The sequence below is a fragment of the Haematobia irritans genome, chromosome 1, assembly GCF_050003625.1.
Source record: "Haematobia irritans isolate KBUSLIRL chromosome 1, ASM5000362v1, whole genome shotgun sequence".
In the NCBI taxonomy this organism is placed as follows: Eukaryota; Metazoa; Arthropoda; class Insecta; order Diptera; family Muscidae; genus Haematobia; species Haematobia irritans.
In genome coordinates, this window is record NC_134397.1 from 70,727,264 (window position 1) to 70,752,648 (window position 25,385).

The 25,385-nt window shown below is 30.6% G+C and overlaps 1 protein-coding gene across 3 annotated transcripts in view; it reads right to left on the minus strand.

Annotated features, from left to right (window-relative positions):
• Irk1 (Inwardly rectifying potassium channel 1) overlaps positions 1-25,385 on the minus strand; it is a 192,252-nt gene that overhangs the window by 82,961 nt on the left and 83,906 nt on the right. Inside the window, exon 1 of one of the 3 annotated variants that reach the window (XM_075290703.1) lies at positions 17,150-18,000. The exons of the other annotated variants lie outside the window; for them this stretch is intronic. Within the exon in view, the coding sequence (XP_075146818.1) occupies positions 17,150-17,199 (50 nt within the window). The 5' untranslated portion in view covers positions 17,200-18,000. Of the gene's footprint in view, positions 1-17,149; positions 18,001-25,385 lie in introns of those variants that run through there. 3 annotated transcript variants of the gene reach the window in all.

Sequence of the window (25,385 nt, forward strand, 5' to 3'; positions counted from 1 at the left end):
TACTATAGACAATTTTTGAAGAACCTTTTATTTGGAAGGGAATATTTTCCAAACCTAAAAAAATCAACAATGTTTGGTAAAGTTCCACCAACTGTGGCAACTACACTGAAAAAAATATTGTCGTGAGGTCAAAGATTTCATGTCTTTGAAATACGAATGCAAATTTTGCTTAGCATAGAAGACGCATTTCTCTAATATAAAGTTTTTTTCCTTGTCCAAAAGTCGAAAAACTTTTCAATGAAGTCGTGTTGTCCTTATAATTAAGTGATTTTAATTAAAAATGGGTATCATAACATGAAAGAAAAAGTGTTTGGGCTAAGGTCAACTTGACTTTAATAATTCAGAAAAATTCTTTGAATTTAATGAAACTGTCTTTAAATTTGTTGTCTTTTTGCATCTTGACTACAAAGCACAAAATCGTTCAAATATAGGACATGTTTTTCAAAACTTTATTTTAAAGAAGTTTTTTACTTGAAACATAGCATAATTCCTACTGGAAATCGAGTCTTAATGTGGAAAAAACAGTTGTCGTTAATTCGTTTTTAAAGGACTTTGATAGCATATGAAGAAAAAAAAGCTGAGGAAGCGAAAAATTAAAATTTGCTTCCTAGAAGCAAGTACACAAAACCCAAATTTAAAAGAGAATTGTGTCTTAAAAGTATCCTTAATTGTATTCTCTGCTTCTTTGGCTCGGAATCAATACCAATTTTTTTAAAGTAAAGACAAAATCTTTGGAACCGGGCATGCTTTTTTTTCAGTGTATAAATCCGATTCGATCGTTATACATTTTGGATTTAAAAGCAATATTTCAGGTAGACACATTTACTTGCCGATCAAAGTTTTTAAGCCCGGACCACTATGTGGTTTAGGGTATAATTTTTAATGTGAAGAAAACTCTCTCATTTTAAGCTAAATTGGCTTTCGTATCCCGTTTTTTCGAGGGTATTACATATAACCACATATAGAAGTTTTTTTTTAAATAGTAGTTATGATTTCTTTTATGATATGATATTTGTTACTCTCAAACTTAGGACGCAGAATTTTTCCAACACAAAAACTTGAACCGTGAACAATAAATGACCTTGTGATTGTAAAGTGTTAATTCACAAGACCACCAGAGTTTCTGACAACTTAAGCGATTCAATTTTCACTTTTGTTGAATTCTGTAACCTTTCATTATTATGTCAGTTGAGCTTTCGATTCCAAGAAAAATACTTCGCCAAGTTACGTTGCCATTGCTCATGATGAACGGATGAAACATATGTTAGGTGGTATCATGGTTGATAAGAATTGAGTAAGAAAACAAAGGGCCATTGAACTTTTAAAAGAAATCAATCCAATAAATGGTGTACTCTCCGATGATGTACATGTTTTCCTTAATTCGTGCACAAACAAGACACATCATTAAAAACAAAATATTTATCGTTATTTTTCTCCATAACCATACATTGATGACTCGATTTTTTTTTTGTCTTGTCTTAAAGGCAAATCGAAATGGAAAATTTCCATTGAACAAAGGAATCACCGGGAGGAAAATGTCAAGTTCATGGTGGTTTTATGATATTCTAATGATGATGCCATCGCCCAAGTCCAGCAAAATACAATCGAATGTTTCCAATATATTTCACAGTATTATTTGGAGTGTATGTTCAGAGCAACATTATCAGCTCGACATTGTTTAGAGACGGCCGTATTTCATTTTTTATCTTTTAAGGAGATAAAAAGCACACTTCATGGGAAGAAATCATTTTTTTATGATTACTCTTCAGTAACATTCACGGAAATGGAAATTATGGAGGAGGCAATCACATTAGTATCATTTGAAACCCTCTCGAGAAAAAGAAATTCGCCAATAGAATTTTCAACCCATGATATTTTTGCTTCCCTATAGAAAGAATTTTAAAGAAGATGAAATTAAGACTTTTATATGCAAGATGATTTATATCATTGAAAATGTTTATTCAACAAAGAAGAACTACTTTGCTCCCAAATATATTTTTAGGCAAACAAAATTGCCTTTTTTACATATTAGTAAAATTTTATAAGAGATTATTGGACAAATAGATGAATAATTTGATATTAAAAAATTATTGAAAAGAAAATTCCAGACAGCAATCCACAAAAGCCTAGCTATACGCGTACCATCCACGGTTGCCACTCGTGCCAAAAATAATGTACCATAATTTGAAGAAAATTATACTAAAAATCATTTTGTGTGTTTTGATCAAATTTTTAAAAAATTGTATTCCTATAGAAATTTTTGCAATTTTTTTTAATAGAAACTTTGGTCAAAATTTTAGTTCTATACAAAAAGTTTGCAAAATTTTATGTATTTACAAAATGTTTCCAACATTTTATTTCTATAGATAATTTTGACAAAAATGTTTTTCCTATAGAAATTTTTTTCTTTTTTTATTTATTTCTATACAAAAATGTTTTCAAAATTTTATTTCTATAGAAAATTTTTGAAAAATTTTATTTCTATAGAAAATTTTTGCAAAATTTTATTTCTATAGAAAATTTTTGCAAAATTTTATTTCTATACAAAAATTTTGCAAAATTTTGTTTCTTAGAAAATTTTTCAAAAATTTTTTTTTCTATAGACAACTTGGTTAAAATTTTATTTCTATACAAAAATTTTGCAAAACTTTATGTCTATACAAAATTTTTGCAAACTTTTATTTCTAAAAAAAATGTTGTCTAAATTTTTTTCCTATAGCAAATTTTATTTCTGTAGAAAACTTTTGCAAAATTTTATTTCTAAAGAAAATTTTTGCAAAGTTTTATTTCTTAGAATATTTTTTCAAATTTTGCTTTTTCTATAGACAACTTGGTTAAAATTTTATTTCTATACAAAAATTTTGCAAAATTTTATGTCTATACAAAATTTTTGCAAAATTTTATGTATTTACAAAATGTTTGCAATATTTGATTTATATAGATAATTTTGTTAAAATTTTTATTTCTATAGAAAATTTTTGCAAAATTTTATTTCTATAGAAAATTTTTGCAAAATTTTATTTCTATAGAAAATTTTTGCAAAATTTTATTTCTATAGAAAATTTTTGCAAAATTTTATTTCTATAGAAAACTTTTGCAAAATTTTATTTCTTAGAATATTTTTCAAAAAAAAATTTTTTCTATAGACAACTTGGTTAAAATTTTATTTCTATACAAAAATTTTGCAAAACTTTATGTCTATACAAAATTTTTGCAAACTTTTATTTCTAAAAAAAATGTCTAATTTTTTTCCTATAGCAAATTTTATTTCTATAGAAAACTTTTGCAAAATTTTATTTTTATAGAAAATTTTTGCAAAGATTTATTTCTTTGAATATTTTTTCAAAGTTTGCTTTTTCTATAGACAACTTGGTTAAAATTTTATTTCTATACAAAAATTTTGCAAAATTTTATGTCTATAAAAAATTTTTGCAAAATTTTATGTATTTACAAAATTTTTGCAATATTTGATTTATATAGATAATTTTGTTAAAATTTTTATTTCTATAGAAAATTTTTGCAAAATTTTATTTCTATAGAAAATTTTTGCAAAATTTTATTTCTATAGAAAATTTTTGCAAAATGTTATTTCTATAGAAAACTTTTGCAAAATTTTATTTCTATAGAAAATTTTTTCAACATTTTATTTCTTAGAATATTTTTTCAAATTTTGCTTTTTCTATAGACAACTTGGTTAAAATTTTATTTCTATACTAAAATTTTGAAAAATGTTATGTCTATACAAAATTTTTGCAAAATTTTATTTCTAAAAAAATTTTCTAAATTTTTTTCCTATAGCAAATTTTTGCAAAATTTTATTTTTGCAAAATTTATTTCTATTTTTGCAAAATTTTATTTCCATAGAAAACTTTTGCAAAATTTTATTTCTATAGAAAACTTTTTCAACATTTTATTTCTTAGAATATTTTTTTCAAATTTCGCTTTTTCTATAGACAACTTTGTTAAAATTTTATTTCTATACAAAAATTTTGCAAAATTTTATGTCTATACAAAATTTTTGCAAAATTTTATTTCTAAAAAAATTTTCTAAATTTTTTTCCCTAAAAAGAAGAATTCTACCTATCTTCCAAACAGTAAAAAATCTACCATTTTTGGTAGAATTCTACCAACTATGGCAACCGCGGTACCATCACAGCAAAGAGCGAATTTCCAATGCCTGCAGTATAGATCTGGCCTGTGGAGATGACTTATTCCCCATTTTTTGCAAAGTATATTCTGTTAGAGACAATGTTATCGTTGTGTTACTTTACCCAGTTAGTTCAGGCGGTAATAGTTTTGCGCCATTTTGTTGTTGTGCCACTAAATGCAATTTTTGTGGCACCTTTTTTGCATACCGTGTCACCTTTTATTTACTTTCATATATTCTGTAATATTTTTTGGCCCATTTTGATCCCAAATCCCGTTAAGATTACGGAAATAATCGGTGTCTTAACTTATAATTGGGTCTACGAATCGAATATTATATTTGTGAGCAATTTTCCCGTATAGTTATTCGAGCGGACTCTTATATGACCTAAACCAAAATTCAATATTGAACAAACCAAGTTAAGAATTAATTGTTTAGATGGTATTTAAAACAATTTCAATTAAAAAATAAATTCGCTAAATAATCGGTATCTAAACTAATATGACCTAAAAGTATGCAACGAAAATTCAAAATTGAACAAACCGAGTTAACAATTAATTTTTTAGATGGTATTTAAAAAATTTTCAATTAAAAAATAATTTCACTAAATAATCGGTATCTAAACTAATAGTCGAATTAATGGTTGTGAACAATTTTCCCTTCTATTACTATAATATTTCAAGAGGGGTCTTGTAACACTTAAAAGTAGGCATTTGAAGAAATTTCAATTTAAAATAAATTTCGGTTAAAGACCGGTGTCTAAAATAGCAGTCAAATTTTCGAGGTGAATATTATATCTAAAAGCAATTTTCCCTTGTTTACCATAATGTTTCGAATAGCCTCGTGTGTTGCCTAAAAGTGCACTACGAAAATTTTCAATATTGAATAAACTGAGTTAATTTCCTGAATAATATATTTCGAGTAGTGGTTTCCAACGAAATGAAAATAAAAATAAATTGTTTTAATTAATTTTTAGTTGGAATTTGAAGATATTTAAATTAAAAATTAATTTGGTAAATGATCGGTGTCTAAACTCAGAATAGTGTTTATGAGTCGAATATTATCCCAGCAAAAAAAATGGAAGTTGTTCCACAAACATTTCTATTAAAGCCCATCCCAGAATCTCCCATCGACTTTTTTCAACTTCCGATGCAGTCCTTTTGGACAAGTCCACAAACATTTCTTCTAAAGCGCATCGTGGGACCCCTAATAATTTTTTTCCACTTCCGATGCAGTCCTTGTGGACAAGTATTAGAAAGAACGCAATCAGGCTATTTAAAGTGCAAATTTTGTTCAATTAAATTTTACAAAAAAATAGAAAACTAATAAAAAAACTAAAAAAAAAATAGAAATTAATAAAAAAAGTAAAAAAATAATAAAAAATAAATTTCATCCCCGCTGGGATTTGAACCTGTGCCGTTTGACTTTTTCGCTTCCATGGAAGTTCTTTTTAGAAGGTTTTGCAAATTATGAGAATTTTTAATTTTTTTGTTGATTTTTAATATAAATATATTTATACGAAATTATATGCCGAAAATAAAAAATAAAACGATGCATGACATAAAAAATAATTTTTTAGAAAAATATTTGGTGAGATTTAAACCTGCGTTTCTTATTTTTTCGTTCATACTAATAAAGAACATCTCGAGAAGCAATTAGAATATTATTCCTTGGTGTCGTATTACGATCATATCACAAACATTTGAATTGACCTTTCGACGCTTTATGTTCAATGTCGTTTGTGGGTGAGTGTGCTAAGGCGTTCTGTTATGGAGCCAGCAAATCCAGGTTCAACCCCTGGTCGGAGCGAAAAAGTTTTTCAAATTGTAAAAATTAAATAATAGGAAAATAATTGTGTAATAAAACATATGGATGAAAAAAAAACAGAAATTGGTTTAAAATTTTTTTTCGCTTTTTAAATTTCTTCATTCAAATTACCTTCTAGTCACAATTTCTAAAGCAGAAGGATCCAAAGGATCCAAAAAGGGAGTACTTCCGTCCTAAGACGAGCCCATGTAAAATTCATTGGAGATGATCCAAGTTTGCACTACTTCCGGTCACGGATTGCGGATCCTAACTACTTTTTTTTTCTAGTGGACTCTTATATCGCCTAAAGGTATACCAGTAAAATTTTCTTTAATGGATAAATTAAATTAATTTGTTGAATAATATATGTTAAGGAGTAGATAACCCGAGTTAATTTTCTGAATAGTAAATTTCAAGGAGTAGTTTTTAATGAAATGTAAATAAAAATAATTGACTTCATTATTTGTTATTCAAAATAAAAATCATTGTATTAAAGCAAATAAATTTTTAATTTGACAAATGATTTTCTTGTATGTAAACCAGTTTCCATTTTTAACATAACGTTTCGAGTAAACTCATCATTTATCACCTGAAAGTAGGCAATGGAATTTTTGTAGATTGTATAAACTAGGAGTGGTTTACAATGAGATTAAAATAAGAATCAATCATAGAAATTTATTAAACCAATTGAATTTTTAATAAGAACAACAACATTTTTAGTTGGCCTTTTGAAGAAATTTCTATTTAAAATTAATTTCGGTAAAGAACCGATGTCTTAACTAATAGTTGGAGTTTCGAGACGAATATTCCCTTTTTTACCATAATATTTCGAGTGGAAACTTAGATCGCCTAAAGGTATGCAACGAAAATTGTCAAAATTAAATAAACCGAGTTAATTTTCTAAAAAAATAAGTTTCAAGAAGTAGTTTTCAATGAAATGGAGAGAAAATTAAATGACTTAATTAATTTTTTTTAATCAAAATAAAAATCAATGTTAAAAATGTATTAAACAAAATAAATTTTTAATTAGAAAAATAAATTTTGTATTTGGCATTTGAACAAGTTTCAATTAAAAAATAATTCGATTAATTAATTTCTTGATTGAATCCAACAAATTTATTTTTTTGTATATTGGTAAAGATCTTGTCGAGGTTCTGCATGAAATTTTAGTCAATAAGAAATAATATAAATTTTCTAAAAATAAATACCATACGTTTAGGTTGGTGAGTTATATATGGTACCAGATTTATTTTTATATTAATATTATTATTTTTTCGTTATTTTTCATAACAAAATGTTTTCTATCTGAGTTAATTAACTATCTCTCTTTCTAAAATAAAACGCTTTAATAAGCCCATTAAATCTCATGCTTTTTTGATTTTTTTTTGGAAACCAAATGCAAACACATTAACAAAAGATTGGCCATCTTTACAGATTTGCATCAAATTTTAGCTAATGACGCGATGTTCTGAGGTTTATTGACCATTTGGTTAGCTAAAAATTATTGTGGCGAACTTTTGTTGCCAAGTTCAAGATAAAATCATATTTACAGAATTTCTTTTAATAAAAAAAAGATATTTCTTTATTTTACAGCAAAAACAAAAGACAAATTTAAAATTAAAACAGAAATTAACATAAATATTGTCAAATTGCCAATAGTTTCGGCTTTACGCTTTTTTTGCTCGCCTAGTCTGCCTCTTATACACAAGAATGAACATCTCTTCTATTTTTTGCCGATTTCTTTTTTTTTTTTTAATCTTGTTGATGTTATTATTTTTAAATTTTCAATGTTAAACAAATGTTTATTTGATTTATATTTGTTGGCTAAGAAATTTCGCCGATGTTCTTTAAATAGAGAGTAAGGCGAAAAAGATGTGTCGTTTACCTTAGAGTCTATAGTTCAATGAACACAGTATTTTTGGTATAAACAAAAGATATTCATTAGAAACCAGAATATTGGATATCGTGGACAGATGAATATACTTTTACCTTGTATTAATTGAAGTTTTTTATTTTAAGTTAATGGAAATTATTGCACAGAAAAAAAGCAAACATTTTATTTTGTTTTATTTAACTTTTAAAATTTTGTAAGAAATTTTCCCCAGCCCAATGATTTTTTCTTTATTTCAAGTATGTCTCAAAAATGTTATGAACTAGATGGCAGTAAAATTTCAATGACATACAAATTAGTTCAATTCTAACCAAAACTTCACAAAAATAGTAATAGGGGTTAAAATGGGAATGATCTGTTGCCTACGATTTTTTCCTTCTTTTTAGTTAATTTGACTTTTCGCGAAAGATGCATTTCGTAAATGGTAAAATGTCGGAAAATTTTCGTTAATTTAATGAACCTCAAAATTTGGAATACAATTGAGTTCAATTTTTGCACGAGATAGTTCATTTTTCCCGTAATATAGTTTACTATTTTTTCTGTGTGAATCAGTGATGCCAGGAAGTTTTTTCCCCTACGCGGCTCCTAAAAATTCCCTTTTTTTTCCCTACGCCCAAAAATTTATCCCTACATTTTTCGCTACGGTAAAAAATTGACTAAATTCAAATAAATATGGCAAGAAAATAACAAAAATTTCTTTAAAATTTATAGTCAAGGACTATATCCTTCAATAGAGGGACCAAATGTGCAATAATATTAATACTGGCATTCTTAATCGGATTTCAAACTTTGCAACATCATTGCTCATTTTTAACACTTCCAACATTTTTCTAGTGAACTTTAAAGGCCGCGTGTTTCTTCAGGTCAGATTTTCCACAATTTCTAGTCAATCCTTTAATTCAACAGTGAGCCAATTTGCACAAAAAGATTGTTTTCTAAATTTTACTGGAATGGTTTTTGTAGATGACATTTATTTAATAAATTAAAAACTCTTATGAATGTAATTTGCCCGTAGGTAAACAGCGTAAAACAGTTATTTAACAAGTATATACAGCAGTAAATTCGGACGGGCCGAATTTTAAATACCCACCACCATGAATCAAGTATAATAGTTTACTATGAAAACACTTGGTCCTTGTGGGTTACTTGATAATATATAGAATTGTAGGGGGTTTGATGACAAATCTTCTTCCAAACGAGCCAGCTCCCGAAGACAAACTTTAAAGATTCTACCTATGAAGACCAGATAAGATTCTGGATTTATGAGAACCAATTTTGTTAGAGTTTTAGAGAAAATATAAACATGTCGTGTATATATTGAAATTACGCCTTGATTTAAAATCTTAAATCTGTAGATTTTTCCGCATTTATTTAAATACGATGAGTAAAATCTGGAACTTTTACTTTCAGTTTGAAGCAATTTTCATGATCAGTGCGCCTGCTATACCCTGAAAGAAGTGTATTCTTTTTTGAGAAACGTAATTTTAGACAAGCAAAGTTTCCTTTTGACACAAATTTTAGAGACAATCGTTGAATAAACGAAAACACTTTATAATTTTATTATAGATTACTAATTTCCAGCAAATCGGATAAAAACTACGGATTCTAGAAGCCCAAGAAATAGAGCCGGGAGCTCGGTGTATATGGGGGCTATACCAAAACATGGACCGATGGGCACCATTTTCGGCACACCTTTTTATGGTCCCAAAGAACTCTAGATTTTCAATTTCAGGAAAATCGGATAGAAAATATAGTTTCTAGAAGCCCAAGAAGCAAAATCGGGATATCAGTCTCTATGGGGGCTATATCAAAACATGTAACGATGAGCACCATTTTCGGCACACCTTTTTATGGTCCTCAAATACCTCTATATTTCCAATTTCAGGCAAATTGGATAAAAACTACGGTTTTTATAGGCCCAAGACTCCAAATCGGGAGGTTGGTTTATATGGGGGCTATATCAAAACATGGACCGATTCGGACCGTTTTCGACACACCTCTTTATGGTCCCAAAATACCTTTAGATTTTCAAGTTCATACAAATCGGATAGAAAATACTGTTTCTAGACGCGTAAGAAGCAAAATGGGGAGATCGGTCAATACGGGGGCTATACCAAAACATGGACCGATATGGACCATTTTCGACACACCTCTTTATAGTCCCACAATATCTCTAGATTTCCAATTTCAGGCAAATCGGATGGTAAATATAGTTTCTAGACGTCCAAGAAGCAAAATCGGGAGATCGGTCTATATGGGGGTTATATCAAAACATAGACCGATACGAACGATTTTCGACACACCTCCTTTTGGTCCTAAAATACCTCTAGATTTTCAATTTCAGACAAATCGGATAGAAAATACTGTTTCTAGACGCCTAAGAAGCAAAATCGGGAGATCGGTCTATATGGGGGCTATACTAAAACATGGACCGATGCGGACCATTTTCGACACACCTCTTTATGGTCCCAAAATACCTCTAGATTTCCAATTTCAGGCAAATCTGATAATAACTACGGTTTTTATAGGCCCAAGACCCCAAATCGGGAGGTCGGTTTATATGGGGACTATATCAAAACTTGGACCGATATAGTCCATCTTCGAACTTGACCTGCCTGCAAACAAAAAACTAATCTGTGCCAAATTTCGGGACGATAGCGCCATTATTGAAGGCTGTAGCGTGATTACAACAGACAGACAGACAGACAGACAGACGGACAGACGGACATGCTTATATCGTCTTAGAATTTCTCCCTGATCAAGAATATATATACTTTATATAGTCGGAAATCGATATTTCGATGTGTTACAAACGGAATGACAAACTTATTATACCCCCGTCACCATTTTATGGTGGTGGGTATAAAAATATTCCGGAATAAATATTCTATATTTATATAAGCTAACCGCAAATGCACTGCTGAAGTGAATGCTGAAGAAAATATTAGGAAACACCAAGTTGGGGAAGCCATCACCTGTTTATGTACCTAAATGGAAGCGTTCATACCTGCAAAAGTAAATCTATATCATGTAACGATACCGCTGACCTTTTCTAAATAATAGCATTACAATAACATCGTTGACGGTGAATTACGTATAATTAGATGATGTCTTGACTACCATATATTTTGGATCTTATAATATTTGAAATATTAAGCACAAGTACTCTTCTTGTTGCAAAATATAGTAAAATCTGAAAATTGGAAAATTTCCCTACATTTGAATAAAAAATGAAAAATCTGTCCTTTTTTCCCTACAGTTGTAATTTTAGGAAAAAATCCCTACAAAAAAGGACTTTTACCTACGCATGGCATCACTGGTGTGAATTGGAATTACTCAAATTTTTTTAAAAAATTAAAAAATTATTTTAATTTCTTTATTTTTTGTTTAGTAATTTTAAATGAATTAAAATTCGGTATTTTTGAATTTAAGTAAAGGGTGATTCTTTTGAGGTTAGGATTTTCATGCATTAGTATTTGACAGATCACGTGGGATTTCAGACATGGTGTCAAAGAGAAAGATGCTCAGTATGCTTTGACATTTCATCATGAATAGACTTACTAACGAGCAACGCTTGCAAATCATTGAATTTTATTACCAAAATCAGTGTTCGGTTCGAAATGTGTTTATCGACAAATTTTGTTCAGCGATGAGGCTCATTTCTGGTTGAATGGCTACGTAAATAAGCAAAATTGCCGCATTTGGAGTGAAGAGCAACCAGAAGCCGTTCAAGAACTGCCCATGCATCCCGAAAAATGCACTGTTTGGTGTGGTTTGTACGCTGGTGGAATCATTGGACCGTATTTTTTCAAAGATGCTGTTGGACGCAACGTTACGGTGAATGGCGATCGCTATCGTTCGATGCTAACAAACTTTTTGTTGCCAAAAATGGAAGAACTGAACTTGGTTGACATGTGGTTTCAACAAGATGGCGCTACATGCCACACAGCTCGCGATTCTATGGCCATTTTGAGGGAAAACTTCGGAGAACAATTCATCTCAAGAAATGGACCGGTAAGTTGGCCACCAAGATCATGCGATTTGACGCCTTTAGACTATTTTTTGTGGGGCTACGTCAAGTCTAAAGTCTACAGAAATAAGCCAGCAACTATTCCAGCTTTGGAAGACAACATTTCCGAAGAAATTCGGGCTATTCCGGCCGAAATGCTCGAAAAAGTTGCCCAAAATTGGACTTTCCGAATGGACCACCTAAGACGCAGCCGCGGTCAACATTTAAATGAAATTATCTTCAAAAAGTAAATGTCATGGACCAATCTAACGTTTCAAATAAAGAACCGATGAGATTTTGCAAATTTTATGCGTTTTTTTAAAAAAAAAAGTTATCAAGCTCTTAACAAATCACCCTTTAAAATTTTGACAAAACTTTCTATAGTAATAAAATTTTGACAAAATTTTGTATAGAAATAAAATTTTGGTAGATTATTTTTGGCGATATGGACCAATTTCTGTGTGATTGGCCTTTGGCTATATATAACTATGGACCGATATGGATCAATTTGTGTATGGCTGTTAGCGGCCATATACTAGCGAAATGTACCAAATTTCAACCACATCGGATGAATTTTGCTCCTCCAAGAGGTTCCGGAGGTCAAATCTGGGGATCGATTTATATGGGGGCTATATATAATTATGGACCGATGTGGACCAATTTTTATGTGCGTGAAGATAAATTGTAAATTTAACTAGTCGAGACACAAACCAGGTAGTTTTTGCCTGCGCACCTAATGGGTTAATTACAATTTGAGGAGATAAAATATTTAATGAAATTCAGCACTTTTCAACATATTTGCGCAAAATATTTTGGTATTAAACGAAAGATCTTGACAAGTACTATAAATGCAAGTTGTTGTCATGTTCGAAAGCGTCCCATAAATATTAGTTTTGCAGCTATATTTTAAAAGTCTGTTTGTCCAACTTGAAATAAAGTTAAACTACGCCCACTGTGCAATACCTGCTCTAGATTTTTTGGTATCAAATGAAAGCTCTTGACGAGTACTACAAATGCAAGTAGTTTTTATTTTCTAAAACATCCCAGAAATGTAGGTTTTTGTTAATTTTTTTTAAATTTAATCGCCACAATTTGAAATAAAACTGAAATGCGCCCACTGTGCAATACCTGCTCTAGATTTTTTGGTATCAAATGAAAGCTCTTGATGAGTACTATAAATCCAAGTGGTTGTTATATTCGAAAGCATCATAAAAATATCGATTTTGCCCACTGTGCAACACCTGCTATACAGTGTTTGGTATCAAATGAAAACTCTTGATGAGTACTATAAATGCAAGTGGTTTTTATTTTCGAAAGTTTCCCAAAAAAAATTGTTTTAAGCAAAAGTAAAATTAATTTGCGAAATTTTAGAAAATATCGCACCAGCGCCCACTGTGCAAAACCTGCTCTAGATTTTTTTGGTATCAAATGAAAGCTCTTGACGAGTACTATAACTTTATTTCAAGTTGGACAAACTGACTTTTAAAATATAGCTGCAAAACTAATATTTATGGGACGCTTTCGAACATGACAACAACTTGCATTTATAGTACTTGTCAAGATCTTTCGTTTAATACCAAAATATTTTGCGCAAATATGTTGAAAAGTGCTGAATTTCATTAAATATGTTATCTCCTCAAATTGTAATTAACCCATTAGGTGCGCAGGCAAAAACTACCTGGTTTGTGTCTCGACTAGTTAAATTTACAATTTATCTTCACGCACATAAAAATTGGTCCACATCGGTCCATAATTATATATAGCCCCCATATAAATCGATCCCCAGATTTGACCTCCGGAACCTCTTGGAGGAGCAAAATTCATCCGATGTGGTTGAAATTTGGTACATTTCGCTAGTATATGGCCGCTAACAGCCATACACAAATTGATCCATATCGGTCCATAGTTATATATAGCCGATGGCCAATCACACAAATTCGTCCATATCGCCAAAAATAATCTACCAAAATTTTATTACTACAGAAAGTTTTGTCAAAATGTTATTTCTGTAGAAAATTTTGTAAAAATTTTATTTCTGTTGAAAATTTTGTAAAAATTTTATTTCTGTTGAAAATTTTGTCAAAATGTTATCAAAATTTTATTTATATAGAAAATTTTGTCAAAATTTTATTTCTATAGAAAATGTTGTCAAAATTTTATTTCTATAGAAAATTTTGTCAAAATTTTATTTCTATAGAAAATGTTGTCAAAATTTTATTTCTATAGAAAATTTTGTCAAAATTTTATTTCTATAGAAAATTTGTCAAAATTTTATTTCTATAGAAAATTTTATCAAAATTTTATTTCTATAGAAAATTTTGTCAAAATTTAATTTCTATAGAAAATTTTATTAAAATTTAATGTCTATAGAAAATGTTGTGAAAATTTTATTTCTATAGAAACATGTTTACAAAATTTTATTTCAATAGAAAGTTTTGTCAAAATTTTATTTTTATAGAAAATTGTGTCAAAATTTTATTTCTATAGAAAATTTTGTCGAACTTATATACGTAAAGGGTGATACGGTCAAAATTTGGTCAAGGGAAAACGCGTGTAAATCGGTGAAATCGTTTATTTAAAAAATCATATTAAATTTCTTTTTCAAGTTAAATTAGTATAAAATTCAGGAAAATATTCAGTTAGACTTTCGCTTTTCCAAATCCGAATTGCCGGGCCTCACGCTTGACACCTGCCATCAGATTTTGTATAGCCACCTTGTCCACCTTCTTCGCCGCAGAAAGCCAGTTTGCCTTGAACTGCTGCTCGTCCTTAGCAGTTTTTTTGGTCTTCTTTAGGTTCCGCTTGACAATAGCCCAGTATTTCTCAATTGGGCGGAGCTCTGGCTTTGGGAGGGTTCTTGTCTTTGGGAACCACCTGCACGTTGTTGGCGGCGTACCACTCCATGGCCTTTTTACCGTAATGGCAAGATGCCAAATCCGCTACCTTTCCCCTTCCTTTTGACGTATAAAACTCCTGTCCTGGAAACTGCTTGTAGTCGGCTTTGACGTAGGTTTCGTCGTCCATTACCACGCAGTCAAACTTCGTCAGCATCGTCGCGTAAGCCTCCGGGATCGCGCTTTGGCTGTCGTATTTTGTTTATCATCGCGATTTGGAGTCACTACCTTCTTGTAAGTCGATAGTCCGGCTCGTTTTTTGGCTCGATGCACGGTTGTAGACGATACACCCAGCTTATTTGCGGCATCTCGGAGAGAGAGGTTAGGGTTTCGCTTGAAACTACCGGCAACTCTCTTTGTCGTCTCAGCGGCTTCCGGTTTTCGATTTCCCCCCGATCCAGACTTCCTGGCTGTCGACAAACGTTCCCCAAACACTTTAATTACATTTGTAATGGTTGATTTGGCAACTTTTAGCGATTTTGCCAGCTTTGCGTGCGAGTAGCTCGGATTTTCGCGATGCGCGAGCAAAATTTTGATACGCTGCTCTTCTTCCTTGGACGGCATTTTGACAACTGAAGAGTGAATTCCAAAAGCAAAATAGGAGCAACATTCTACACACACACCTTCAAAATGAGGGGTGTTCAGGTTTTTTAAATGCAAAATTGAAAGAAATACGTCAAGTTTATATTGACCAAATCACCCTTTATTTAGTCGGCCTTTTTTTGTTTAATCTCCGTATGGACTAACTTAAAATTTAGCAGACGGCGTTAAGGATTTTTTAAGATACCTTGCCATCGGCAAGTGTTACCGCAACCCAAATAATTCGATTGTGGATGACAGTCTTTAGTAGAAGTTTCTACGCAATCCATGGTGGAGGGTACATAAGATTCGGCCTGGCTGAACTTAAGGCCGTATATAATTGTATATATGTTTAATTTAATATAGGTTACATTAATTTAATATTTGTTATACATTATTATATTTGTTTTATTTAATATAACTTTAGTCAATTTAATTTCAACTTTATATTGAATGTAATATAGATACAAACAATAAATTTAATTTCATTATTTTTATATTAATATACTGTAAATGAATTTAATTTTGCTACTTTTGAAATTCAAAATTACTTTAGTCGAGTATAAATTGATTTCAGTAACTTCGCATTAAAGTTTTAGGTTCTTACTAAAAACTATTTTTTTTTTTATAAAACGAAATTTGAAAATCATATTCGTTTTTCTCAAAATTTTATTCTCCTTTTTCTGCCGTTATATGTCCCCTTCTCAGCAATAATGCAAATATTTAATTTCGTAAAATCTTCACCCACATTACCAAAAATAGATTGACATAGAACCCTAAAGTAAAAACAAAAAATCTATGCGCATAAATTAAAAATAAATTTTGTGAAAATTGTTGTTGTGTAGTTTATTTTTTGTTTTCGATTGGAAATTGTATCGTATACACAATGCGTTACAAACAATAGCCGGTAGAGAAATAAAAACAAATAATTCCAAGCAAAACCAAAAAGTTATCTATAAATGTTTAAACATATGCGATTGTTTGTAAATTGTTCTCAATGTGTCAAATAGGTGTAAACACAAATTACACTACCCATTGTTGTTATAATTTATTGGCGCAAAACATTCTTTTTTTTGCCGATTATGTTGGACATGACATTAATTTTAAAAAGTTGTTATAATAAGTGGTTTTGTATATATTTGGCAGTAACAAAAAGTGATGCATACTAATATACGTAAATATGGATAGCTTAGATTAGTTTGCACGTAAAAATATTGTGTTACAAAATTTGAGTTCTAAACATATGATTTTTACACCCAAACATTTGAAAAACAGTCTTTTTCGTCCGTGTTTAGACTACTATTTGTGGCGCTATGTCTGTAAAAACAAATCCGCCTCAACTGACGCATTGCAAGACAAATATAAACCTTTATTCGTGACATACAGGCCGATAAATATTGCCAAAAAGTATGACAAAATTAGTCTAAGCGGTTGGGCCCATTTGAGTGAGGCGCTGTCAATACTTGGATGGAACAATTTTCAAACAATATGCAATATGGACCTTACTATCGATTCAAATAAACATTTCAAGCATTATTCTGAATTTTATGTGCTTAAAAAAATTACCCTTTATATAAGAAATACTGACTACTATTATTTTGCCCACAACTGTATTACAAATATCCATTAAATGAATTTAACAAATCAGTGGAAAACAATCAAAAATTGAAATGATACTAAAATTAACGTGAACCAAATCTGTATCACAACCAATATCATCGGTCTTTCGCCACTAATTGAAACATCATCAAAGTAAAGCAGAACGGGCACAAAGAAGGTAGATAATAAAAAAATGACAAATTCATATGAAATTTCACACTTACTCATACATGGCATCGACCAGATCACGTTCCCAAGTCATTAGGCGTTTCATTTTTTAAAGGTGCGTTACGGGCGGCGATACGATGAGTGGTCAGTGATGGGCACTGGCTGCTTAACTGGAATGAAATGCCAAAAATTTTCCCACAATTTTCAAAGGCAATTGGCAGCTTGTAAAAACTTTGCCTTGTATTTTTCTAATGAATATTTTTTATTTATTTTGGCTTTAATATAACTTTTCCACACTTTAATTTTCTTTGTGATTTTTTTTTATTTTAGCAATTATTGGCAAATTCGAGCGATTTATATTTTATAATTAAATGTTATTAATACTGCTATGGCAATTCAAGGATTTTCTCGTTTCAGACTCATAGACAACAAGAGAGATCTTTTGTGGGAGAGAACATTCGCTACAACTGCAACTCGTTACTCGTTATATTCTCTTTACTTTCTCTTGGCTCTCTGCTACACACTGTTTCAAATGGATGGGGTGGGGTTGGGGTCACAACAAATGCGTTCTTTTTATGGTGGGATAGGCAAATATATAGGAAATTTTACAAAATTTACTATGAAACATAGCTATGTTTATTTTTTTCTAAATTTCTTTGCAAACACAAAATAATTTTTGAGAAACAAAAACACAAAATTCTACTCTTTTTTCCTTTTTTAAATTTTTAATTCCGTTAGACTCATTTCGTTTGTAATGTTGTTTTTTGTTAAAGCAGTTTTACATGCTCCCCCGCTGCTTAAGTTTTCTCTTTGTTTTTGTCTCAATTTCCCTTTGGCCTTAATGTTTGAGAAAATTTAAATGTAACGCAACTCAGACGCTTGAATTTTCTATACACGTCGCCGCCTTTAAGACGTTTTAGTTTAAACTGAAAAATTCATCCAACAGGTACGTATCTTTTATTGTGCAAAACCCTCAATGAGAGCGACGACGCAACGTCAACGACATAAAATCATCCAAGAAAAGTCACAAAAAACACAAAATTATCCAACCCAGGTTGTTGTGATCCCGTTTGGTGCGGGGGACACTTTTTGGTTTGTGTTTGTGGTGAGAAATAAGGCTGCAAATTAAAAACAAATCAAACCAAAAACATGGGCAAAATATCAGAGAGCAAAAATCAACCCAAAAAGGTAGCAGAAAATCCACGAGAGCAGAAAAACATGTTAAGCTATTGTGTTAAATCATTTAGGTAGTGGACAGTGGTTAAGAAGTGGACGTCTTTTATTCCCTATACGAAAGGGTCTGGTCTTTATGAAATTCTTATTCGATTGAATAATATATTCTGAATTAAATTTTACTTAGAATTAAAAATAAAATTAAAAAAAAAACTACAATTAAAATATAAATTTTAATTTTAATTAAATTAAAATTAAAATTAAAATTAAAATTAAAATTAAAATTAAAATTAAAATTAAAATTAAAATTAAAATTAAAATTAAAATTTAAATTAAAATTAAAATTAAAATTAAAATTAAAATTAAAATTAAAATTAAAATTAAAATTAAAATTAAAATTAAAATTAAAATTAAAATTAAAATTAAAATTAAAATTAAAATAAAAATAAAAATTAAAACTAAAATTAAAATTAGAATAAGAATAAAAATTAAAATTAACAAGTATATACGGCCGTACGTTCGCCCAGGCCGAAACTTATGTACCCTCCACCATGGATTACGAATAAACTTTTACCACAATCGAATTTCTTGGGTTGCGGTAACTCTTGCCGATGGCAAGGTATTTTAAAAAATCCTTAACGACGTCTTCTAAATTGTAAGTTAGTCCATACGGGGGATATATTAAACAACTAAAAAGGCCGATTAAAGACATATATAATTCAGTTCGACAAAAGTTTCTATAGAAATAAAATGTTGACTAAATTTTCTATACACGCTCACAAAAAATCGCTTCTGTAACATATACTCCCAAACATATTTTGCTTCAAGCATATACATTTTTGGGTATTGCCCAAACATTTATATGTTTGATCTCTTCCAATATATAATATGTTTGAAAGCATATTGGTGTAAACAATATATGTTTGGGTAGTCTAAGTTCCAAACATTTTGTATTTTTGCATCCAAATTCAATAATATTGTCTTCCAAAAAACAATATGTTATTATGTGAACATATAATATGTTTGGAAGCATTTTGCACCCAAAAATAGTATATGCTTAAAAAAAATTCTCCCAAACAATATTGTGCTCAAAATTTTATTTATTTATTTATATATTTACAGTCATAATGAATTATGAAAATAAACAGGTAATATAGGTGCTAACAACATAGGTTTTCGACCTGAATGCTCAAAATTTTGTTTCTGCCTAATTGTATATTCCCCCACATCTTTCTCACTTCCACGAGATTTTTTAGTTCTTAGCACCTTTTTCTGTAATACAAACATTGTAGAAGAAATTATTCAATTGTATGATTTTTTTATTTTAATTTTACCTTTTGCCGGAGGGGGATTCGAACAGCGGACCACACAGTTTGTAAGGATCAAAGAAGTAGCTGATCAATTGCCCAAGGAAAAATAAAATGTTAATTTTGTAATAACAAGCAACAACCACCAACTTAATTCAATATCGCTCCCTGTTAAATAGCGCTCCAAGCTACTAAACACATATATGTTTATAGCCTATTTCTAAATTAATATATGTTTGCATCCAAGCATATTATATTTACAAACATTTTATGTCCCAAACATAATATGTTCTAACATATTAACATATATGTCCCAAACATGTTATGCTAGTTTATGAACATTATATGCTTGCACTCAAAAATATTGTGTTTAAAAATTTGTGTTCCAAACATATAATGTTTATAGCCAAACATATGAAAAACAGCCTTTTTCATCCGTGTAGAAATAAAATTTTAACAAAACTTTCTATAGAAATAAAATTTTCACAAAATAGAAATAAAATTTTGACAAAATTTTCTACAAAAATTAAATTTTGACAAAACTTTCTACAGTAATAAAATTTTGACAAAACTTTCTATAGTAATAAAATTTTGACAAAATTTTGTATAGAAATAAAATTTTGGCGATATGGACCAATATTTGTGTGATTGGCCTTTGGCTATATATAACTATGGACCGATATGGATCAATTTGTGCATGGCTGTTAACGGCCATATACTAGCGAAATGTACCAAATTTCAACCAAATCGGATGAATTTTGCTCCTCCAAGAGGTTCCGGAAGTCAAATCTGGGGATCGATTTATATGGGGGCTATATATAATTATGGACCGATGTGAACCAATTTTTGCATGGTTGTTAGATACCATATACTAACACCACATACTAACTTTCAACCGGATCGGATTAAATTTGCTCTTTCAAGAGGCTCCAGAGTTCAAATCTGGGGATCGGTTTATATGGGGTCTATATAATTATGGACCGATATGAACCAATTTTTGCAGTGTTGTTAGAGACCATATACTAACACCACGTTTCAAATTTCAACCGAATCGGATGAATTTTGCTCCTCCAAGAGGTTCCGGAGGTCAAATCTGGGGATCGGTTTATATGGGGGCTATATATAATAATGGACCTATATGGACCAATTTTTGCTTGGTTGTTAGAGACCATATACTGACACCACGTACCAAAAATCCACTACATCGGATGAATTTTGCTCCTCTAAGAGGCTCCGGAGTTCAAATCTGGGGATCGGTTTATATGGGGTCTATATAATTATGGACCGATATGAACCAATTTTTGCAGTGTTGTTAGAGACCATATACTAACACCACGTTTCAAATTTCAACCGAATCGGATGAATTTTGCTCCTCCAAGAGGCTTCGGAGGTCAAATCTGGGGATCGGTTTATATGGGGGCTGTATATATTTATGGACCGATATGGACCAATTTTTGCATGGTTGTTAAAGACTATATACTAACACCACATACCAAATTTCATCCGGATCGGATGAATTTTGCTCCACCAAGAGGCTCCGGAGGTCAAATCTGGGGTTCGGTTTATATGGGGGCTATATATATTTATGGACCGATACGGACCAATTTTTGCATGGTTATTACAGACCATATATTAACACCACATACCAAATTTCAAGCGGATCGGATGAATTTTGCTCCTCCAAGAGGCTTCGGAGGTCAAATCTGGGGATCGGTTTATATGGGGGCTGTATATATTTATGGACCGATATGGACCAATTTTTGCATGGTTGTTAAAGACTATATACTAACACCACATATCAAATTTCATCCGGATCGGATGAATTTTGCTCCACCAAGAGGCTCCGGAGGTCAAATCTGGGGTTCGGTTTATATGGGGGCTATATATATTTATGGACCGAAACGGACCAATTTTTGCATGGTTATTACAGACCATATATTAACACCACATACCAAATTTCAAGCGGATCGGATGAATTTTGCTCCTCCATGAGTCTCTGCAAGCCAATTCTGGGGGTCGGTTTATATGGGGGCTATACGTAAAAGTGGTCCGATATGGCCCACTTGTAATACCATCAATAACAGCTACTTATGCCAAGTTTCAAGTAGATAGCTTGTTTCGTTCGGAAGTTAGCGTGATTTCAACAGACGGACGGACGGATGGACATGCTCAAATCGACTCAGAATTTCACCACGACCCAATATATATATACGTTATGGGGTATTAGAACAATATTTCGATGTGTTACAAACGGAATGAGGGTATAAAAATCAGCGAAAATGGTCTAGGTTGAAAATGACCAGACCAGTGAGGTTTTGAAGTACATTTGTTGGGATTTACTACTAAGTGCTGCTCAAATACGCAAATTTCTTAGCACGGAAATGTACTGTCTACAATGAGATGTCTGCCAGGAGCAAAAGTAGACGAATTCTGCTCCGTCAGAACAAACGCCTAGGCCACGGGCAGCAAGAGTTACTCGTCATAATTCACAAAAATCGTATCAAGACAGGCCAAAAGCATCAAGGGCTTATGAGATACCCAACAAAAAAAATTAACTAAAAATAAAGAAAACATCTTAGGAGCCAGATCATTCCCATTTTAACCACACTCTAGTTCATTCTTACTATTTTTTAGAAGTGTACGAAAAATTTCTTCTGTCTGACATTAAAATTTTACTGCCATTTAGTTCATAAATTTTTTGAGACGTATTTGGAATAAAGAAAAAATCGTTGGGCTGGGGAAAATTTCTTACAAAATTTTAAAAATAAACTAAAACAAAATAATTTCTGTGCAATAAATATAAGTACATTTTAGTTTTAAAACCGACTTTTTTTCTGTGTGATTTTGCTCTTGAAACATGGTAAGGATCACCTCAACATGTTTCAAAAGCAAAATGTGGATGTGTAATCAGTATTTTGGATTTCATTACACTGAAAAAACAGTGAACCCACCAGGAAGAAAACTTTCGGTTAATTTTAGAAAATTTTGAATATTTGTAGAAAATTTTAACTAAACAGTATTACAAACGTTGGCATCACGCCGATGTCATAAAAATAAGTAAATATTTTTCGACAAATACAAGAAAATTTATTAGACATAACTAAGTTTTTTCACTTTTGAAAGAAAATTTTGTAGTTTGAAGAAAAAACTTGGAGTTCAAAATTGCAAGAATGTCTTTAGTGACATACGAAGTTCACGATGGACGCATTTTTGGTAAAATTTACAAATTTAAAGAAATTCTGAACTATTTTGTTGAAGACACGAATTTAGTTAATCCTTATGCTTCACTTGAGCATATTTTTTTCCTCGGGTTTAGTTAATTTAACTAACGTACACAAAAAAGTATTAGAGTAAAGAAAACTTTCTCCAAACATAATATTTCTATTAACTAAAATAAAGTTAAATTGGCTTTAGTGAAATAGAGAGTTCACTTTTTTTTGAGTGTAAAAAAAACTGTTTCCCCAGGAAACAATAAAAAAATTGAAATTGCTACTTAAAGATTTTTTGAATAATACTAGCCAATATTTTATCGCAATTTCTACGTCTGTCGAGAAAGGGATCGGTACAATTTTCAAATAGTTTTTTGTAAATTTCTGTAATTTCATTTGTCCTGGCTGCATTTTATGTACAGTAAACTTCGCAAAACTTGAATTTAATGCCAAAACACGAACAAAAAAAGCACATCACATCAATAGAACTTCTTTTGAAGTAAAAATGAATTCCAGCACAAAAAAAATATAATTTTGGGTGTACCTTAATAGTAATGACTTCAACAAAAATTTAATTTGATCGTCTGTCCAATTTATTGAAATTTGTTCATACAATTAATGAATTTCATTAATGAAAAATTTTTATGAATACTGTTCATAAAATAATATGACAAATCATAGGGAGATTAGTCTTAGCCACTTTATAATTGATAACAGTCTATACCCAAAGAAAAAATTCTTTCCTCCGGAACGAAATTTTACACAAACGAAATTCCCATTTGCTATAAATTATTTTCTTTAGGAGTGCTCCGAATGCAGGGTACCCATATAACTGTTTTTTAAGCAGTCTTCTATTTATCCGAAAATCCAAATTTATTGAAAACCGATTTTCGCTTTCTTCCCGAAAACAATTTTTTCTTGTGATAAAGAACAACATTTTTGATGTAAAGAAATGATATTTAAATTAACTGGGGTATCGAATCTTAGGATTAAAGATAAAAAATCGTAACAAATTGACTAATACTTATTTGGAGGAGTATCCATCTTTAGTTTAAAGATTTTCGAAATTAAGAAAACCAGCGCTGCTTTGAAATACCTGTTGTAATTTAGATTTTTAAACTGACTTTTTTGTACACGAATACCTTTATTGATATATAAACAAAAAAAGAATGAATATTCAATTCAAGATGTATTCAATTCAAGATGTATTTAAATGTATATAGCCTACACTCAAAAAAAGTTTATTTATATCCAAAGATTATGATCTTCCTTTAAGGATTTTGGTATGGATTCCGAGCCAAAGATGCGACTTCTTTAAAATAAGAAAATTGTTTTGCAACCTATCTGGCTTTAAATCTAGGATAGTTTAAAAATGAAAATTATAACGGATACTTCAAAGTAAAAAATATTTTCTTATTTCCAAAAAAAAACGTTAAACCAAAGATGATAAATCCTCAAAATAAGACTTAGCCTATATTTGATGCATTTTTATCTTAAATCTAAAGATTCAATATTTCAGTTAATTTGAGGACAATTTCTTTAAATTAAAAATGTGTTTCTTTACATTCAGGAAAAATTAGTTCAAAGGCATGGAACTTTAACGAGGGGGCCAAAATTTTCAAAATTTGTGTACTAAATTTTATGAAAAAAAATTTAAGCAAATATTATGAACTTCATTTTAATTAAAATTTCATTATTTTAAAGAAATTTGTCCTCAATAGTGTGTAAATTGCTCATCCTAAATTTTTTACTAACCATCACCTTTGACTCTGAGTCAATAAAAAAATTCTGCAGGAAAGATGAAAATCAATTTTTTTGAGTATACGTGCGGAATGAGAGTAATTTTTTATTTGGGGAAATTAATAAAACCCATGGGATAATTTTTACTTACTAGGATCAAATGGGGTTTTATGATTACCTGAAATTAATAAATTTAGAAAAGAGATATTAGTTTTCAATAAAGTGCATCATTTTTTTAATTATACTCATACAACGCAGTCGAAACATTTAAGCACCCAGCAAAAAAATTTGGAAGTTCTTCTAAAGGCATAACTTTAAAAGCACTTCCAAAAATGTCCTCCCAAAGATGTTCTTTATTTTAACTACACAGGAAGTACTTTTAGTTAAATTTTTTTTACAAGCCTCGTTTTTTCATATTTTTTAATGGGTAATTTTAACTTTTTTGCTTCGTATAGATTAAAAACAGGTGTAACGATCCACCTTCACGGGCCCTGCTTCCTCCGAGATTGGCTACCTCCTTGCCGCCGGCCGTGCTCAGTCTTGGGCGGTTCTTGCTCTTTAGAAGCAGACACGGAATCATTATCATATAAGTAAAATAAGGTAGCTCTTTTGATAGGACACAGATGAGCAAAGAAGGGATATTAGAGAAAAATAGAAACTAAAAATTTTGAATGATGTTTGTTTAAAAGGGCTGCATTAGATGTCGACTTGCCGCCTATTCTTAAACCTCCCACTCAACCATGTCAACATTTGTCTGTTGACCTGCATTGCCATCTTCTACAATGAGTTTTTCACCTTTCGTAAGGAAAACTAAAACTTAAAAATTCATTTCAATAGATTATATTTACATAAATATAGGGTAA